The 5,432-nt window shown below is 42.0% G+C and overlaps 1 protein-coding gene across 1 annotated transcript in view; it reads left to right on the top strand.

Annotated features, from left to right (window-relative positions):
* Positions 1–1,023: 1,023 nt before the first annotated feature.
* The window catches only part of GABRA2 (gamma-aminobutyric acid (GABA) A receptor, alpha 2), a 141,218-nt gene continuing 136,809 nt past the window's right edge, over positions 1,024–5,432 (top strand). The window contains exons 1-3 of the mRNA XM_010858861.1: positions 1,024–1,077; positions 2,052–2,129; positions 4,674–4,789. Of these exons, the coding sequence (XP_010857163.1) occupies positions 2,059–2,129; positions 4,674–4,789 (187 nt within the window). The 5' untranslated portion in view covers positions 1,024–1,077; positions 2,052–2,058. The remainder of the gene's footprint in view (positions 1,078–2,051; positions 2,130–4,673; positions 4,790–5,432) is intronic.

Here is a 5,432-nt window from a genome sequence, read left to right as displayed (position 1 = left end):
TACGCAAACTTCTTTTAGAGTTGTTGATTGAGCTTGATCACCAGGTGGGGAGGACGATTGTGAGAAGATATTGGGGTAAAAGAACCGCTGAGAGTGAGCGAGTTTCTCAATAACGTGTAAATGGACTTGACAGACCAGCTCCAGGGAAATCTCCAGCCCTCAGAGATTTGAAGGGAAATTGGTCCTGATGGCAGGAGTGTGAAGGAATGAGTGGTACATCAAGGGGGCTCGGGAAATCAAAGAAACTTCCTGCTGTCTGATTTCCACGCAACCTGCCTTGAACTTGGTCCGGCGTGGATGCGCTGATGGCCAAGTCCAGGCGTGAAGAGTCCCCTCGCCCTACAGCGGGAGCCCGACCTCTCCTAGACAGACACGTCGCTCCAGAGCCAGGGCACGTTGTGGGGCGGGCGGCAGGGCGAGGCCCCGGGGATCTAGGGCCAGCCCAGACACACGGCGACCCTGACGCCGTACCAATACCCTCCGGCAGCCCCCCCCTGGAACCTCGGGGCCTCCAGGGAGCCCCAGAGGGCGGCCGCGGGGCGCAGTGTTGGGCGGCGCGTAGACTCCGCTCCTCCAGCGCAGCGTGGGCGCGGGGAGCCGTGCTCCCGGCGCACCCGGGCGCTAGCCGCCGCCTGGGGCTGTGCAGCGGCAGGTGCCCGGCGGGCGGCCGCGGCTTCCTGCTATCTGGGAGAGGGTGCGGGGCGGGGGTCCCTGCTTTCCCGGGAAACTCGTTAGCCCTCCTCCGGGGCCTGGCTCCTCCTCCTCTAGGCGTGGGGCTCGTGCCCGCCGCTGCCTGCGCGCACCTCGCCTCTGCTAGCGTCTCCCCCTACCCCGCCCGCTCCTGCCAACGCTTCCCCCTCCTCCTCTTCCTTCTCCTCCGCCCATCACCGCCACTACGGACGCCTTCGCCTCCTTCTACTCCTCGCGCCGCCGCCGCCGCGCCTCGCGCTCTCCTGCTTCCACCAGCCCATCGCTCCCGGCTCGCCGGGTTGCTGCAGTCAGTGTCTCTCTCAAGTTTCCTGTCTCTTCAAGATCAGAGCAAAAGGAGGAAAACACCAGTTCTGCTTGCCATTTCAGGTAAGGTCGCACACGCGGGTCCCAATAGGGATCTTTGCTTCCCCGTTTACCTTTGGCTTCCCGTGCATGGCTCATCTCCCCTCCCTCCACTCTCCGATGTTCCCTGGAAACCGAAGAGGTTCAGGTCGCCCCCTCCGCCCCAGCATATTTAAAAAATAATGTCGATACTCCTCACGAGAAGCCTATTTGCAACTCTAATAAGATCCGAGCCTCCCGGCTCGTTAGCCTGGCTCTTTTATAGTCTTCAACTTTGCACACCGTGATCGCCGCTGCCCGCCTGCCTCGGTTGGATCTCGGAGCCTCACGCTCCGGCTCGGATTGTGGTCCTCGGCTCCGGAGCAGCTGTCAAACGCGTCGTTTCGCAGCAGTTAATCCGAACCCGGCTGCCTCCAAGATGTGGTCTTGGGCAACTGTGAATGGGCAAGGAGGGAGGTGTTTTTATTCGATTTTTATTTGAAAGGGAGTCAAGTAGTGAAGTCGTGAGAACTGCAGTTCACTGTAATGAAAGAATAATAATCGAAAAAAGTGGGTTGGCTGTCCCTTGCTTTTCTAGTGGTGAATGCGGGGGTGGTCTTGGTTGGGGATTGTGGCAGGAAGTACCCGTCTCTCCTCCCCCTTTACACTCTCCTCTCCTACCCATTCTTTTCTCTAGCTCATATGTCAGTGCAGGGTCCCGTGTATTCTTTTTACGTGTGTGACCACAAAACAGCGTTTGCTGACGATGGGGCTGGGGGAAGTTCCTGGCAGAGCAAAGTCTGATTATTTGGTTATCTTTCTGTCCAGAAAAAAAAAGAAAGGGGTGGGGGGACAAACGTCCTTCAATCATCATCACATCCCATACACACTCCACTGGAATCATCTCTATTGCTTTAACTCCAGTTCCCAGATAAAAGGACATTCTTTTGGGCTATTTGGATGGTATGACTGAATGTAATTTTAAGTGTATTTTGTTTTTCTTCCATGATTATACAAAGAGTGGTGATGAAGACGAAACTGAACAGCTCCAATATGCAGTTGCTGCTTTTCGTTTTCTTGGCGTGGGATCCAGCCAGGTGAGACAGTTATTTACTGTTTTGCCATTTTAAATTCAGGGTAAAGGTGTGTTTCCTGAATGCCATCAATGCAGACAGAGGTGGCTTTTGAGGAGCTGAAGTATTTTGAAAGACCATTTCTAATGAAAAAAGGTAGTACCAGGAAATAGAACTGTAAAGTGGCAAAGACTATTAAAAGTTTGCTGCTTGTTGTTTGCAGCGATAAAATACAAAAGTGAATACAACATTTTCTTTAAAAAAAAAATCACGGAAGAAAAGAATACTCTTTGGATGGCATATTTTTACAAATAATTGAAGTGATTGTTATATGTAATAGTAATAACACCACGATTCAATAAAGAGGCCATCAGTTTTCCTTTAAGCCAAACGGAAAAGCACAAACTAAATGATTTGTGATAACTTAATCTTTTTCTTTCTCTCTTTTCCTTTTTTGCTTAAATGGTCTCGGGTCTTTTAGTCAACATAGAAAACCTAAATGATGTGTGAATCTGAAACCTCTAGGTGGAGGTAGTATACAACTTCACAATCACAAACAATAAAACAAAACCTTGATTTATTAATAACTTTTATGTTACTGATTTAGAAATCTTTTATTCCTGAGATGGTTCTGCCATAAACAGTATTACTTTGAAAATGTAACAAATTCTGTTTTGCCTATATTCTACAAATATAAATTCTAATTTCTGTTGTTTTCAACAACTTCTTCTTAATTGCAGTCTTTTCTGATTTTTATCATCAGTGGGCATCTTCTGTTTAGTGCCTAAATTTAGGATATGGTTTTCAACATACCAGAGTAGCTAATAAAGTCTAAGATTCTTATGAATGTCTATGTAACTATTCCTTTAAAAATTAGTATTTATGATTTTATAATACTTTTATTTCCCTTTTACATTTTATTTTTCCTGTCTCAGTAATTGTTAAAGAATGAAAATATTTTCTAGACTTGAGAAGAAATTTCTTTATGAAGTTGTATTTTTATTTGTAAAATAGCTCCTCATTTAATATCTTAATATTGACTTTCGAAAGAAAATGTGACATTAATTAAAAAACACATTTCAGTGAAAATCTCTAAGTGGAACTTTATGATTATCTTAGTGACTAGTTTTAAAATTAGCTTAAGGCAATATAGAAACTTTTGAGGCTCAACGTATGAAATAATTTTCTTATATAATTTTAAAATGTTTCTTTATACCACAATTTTAATATTTTCTCTGAAAAGAATATTTGTTTGAAGTTGGCTATGAATTTGTTCATGTATTTAGACTATTTTTAGCTACTAGCTGTACAATCATTTAAATGCAAATGAATTCTGTCAATGATATTTTGGACAATGCACCTTGATCAGAATGCAATTACATATATTCTTTGATTTTAAAGGAGTGAACAAACCGTGGTCAGTTAATAATCATTGAAAATCCTCAGAACTTAACCATATTTTTCTTCTACTAATTTTCTGTTCTATATTTGACCAGTAATGCTCATGCCAGTATTTTATTCTATTATATAAATGATTCTTTTTTTGGACCAGTAATTTAAATCTCTGAATCATTCAAGGGAAAAAAATGGCAGTGAAAAGGGACATTCTGTTTTATACATCCAGTTGCTACTGCACCAAATTGCTGGATGTCACAAAATCAGGTCTCTGGCTTTCTGCTGGAGAAATAATGGAGAAAATCACTGCTTCTAACCGTCTTCCGATGATATTTTAAGACCATTTATTCTTTCTGCAAATTCATATCACTCACACACATACACATACACATGCACGCACACACACATACACACACACGAAGTAGCTGGGCATGTTAATCTTTGGATGACCTCTGTTGCTCGCTCTCCATAGAGGCCAGTCGGTCGGAGGGGTACTCCTCCAAGGCTATCTGCAGCTCTTGTGTGCTCTGCTGATCCTTTCAGAGCCCACCTCCACCTCCTGGCTACACTGGAGCCTGGAAGACAGCCAGCGGAGTTTCCCTGATGTCTATATTGCACTTGGCCATTGGGTGGAGGTATACCCAAAGTTAGAAAATCATATTTGCTTTAAAAGAGAAAAAGACATGAAAAGAAAAGACATTTCTGAGGAAGATAGAGAAATTTTGTGCTTCCAAGGAGGCAATTTATTTTCCAACTAATATTCAGACCCCTGAAGAGTTATTTCAGGAATCCCTTTGGTTTTTGTACCTTTCTAAACGCAGGATAGCATTGCTAATACTGTCTGCATGTGATCATCTCCAGTCATAATGTATCCTAGGGAATGGATTTTAGAAAGAAATGAATAGTTCACCCAGTATGCTGAGTGGTAGGAATCTGAAATAATTTTGATTTCACACTTCTGATAATCTAGTATTTATTACCCATTTACAACAGACTGTTTACCTTCCTCATTGACACACTGATATTTATAGAACTGGAAAAAAAAAAAAAGGAGAAAATGGGTGGCACAAATAGCTTACGGAGCCTTAAAATTCAAATCAAGGAAGAAGAGCATGTTGGCACTTGCAAAAAACATATATGTATATGTATCAGCTTGTAAAATTATCTGTTTAGGTTGGTGCTGGCTAACATCCAAGAAGATGAGGCTAAAAATAACATTACCATCTTTACAAGAATTCTAGACAGACTTCTGGATGGTTACGATAATCGGCTTAGACCAGGACTGGGAGGTAAAAATAGTTTTCCTTTTCTTAAACACAAAATAATGCCTTTAAAAGTTAAAGGTAATATTTATATTTTAATACATTTGATACATGAATGCCACTGCTATGTATTAAAAAACACAGATAATAGAAAATAGGGTATATGAAATAACTATCTCTGATTCCTCTTATACAGACAAAATGTATTTAACATAGCTTTTACAGAATACCTGAAGTCCTATAGAACCAAGACTTTGTGCATGAATAATTTTTAAGTTAGTTTATTGATAACAGCTAAGTTTTTCAAACTTAGAGTATATGGAAGTGTGACATTATTGGATAGATATGCTTGCTCAGTATCTTTGATTTCCTTCACTGGATTTTGCAGATGCCTATTTTCGGATTGGTATAGATGTGTAGAAATGAGAAACATAAAAATGTAAAGGAGTGTCTGGGTTGAATTTTAGCAAATATACTTATTAGGATTCTGTGATGATATTTCTTTACACATGCATATGACTTTTCTAAGGTACAGCTTCGGTTTAGCATTCTTGAAACTTTCAAAGATATTTTGGATCTACTTTAGCTGTAGACCTCAGTTATTGGCCTGTGGCACAGTTTGAAATCAAATTTAAATGTTTTTTCTCAACTCAGAAGAACAAATCTATTT

Source organism: Bison bison, unplaced genomic scaffold (genome assembly GCF_000754665.1).
Source record: "Bison bison bison isolate TAMUID 2011002044 unplaced genomic scaffold, Bison_UMD1.0 scf7180017864451, whole genome shotgun sequence".
NCBI classification, from domain to species: domain Eukaryota; kingdom Metazoa; phylum Chordata; class Mammalia; order Artiodactyla; family Bovidae; genus Bison; species Bison bison.
Note: the sequence above shows the minus strand (reverse complement) of the source record. Positions and strands in the feature narration are given on the sequence as shown.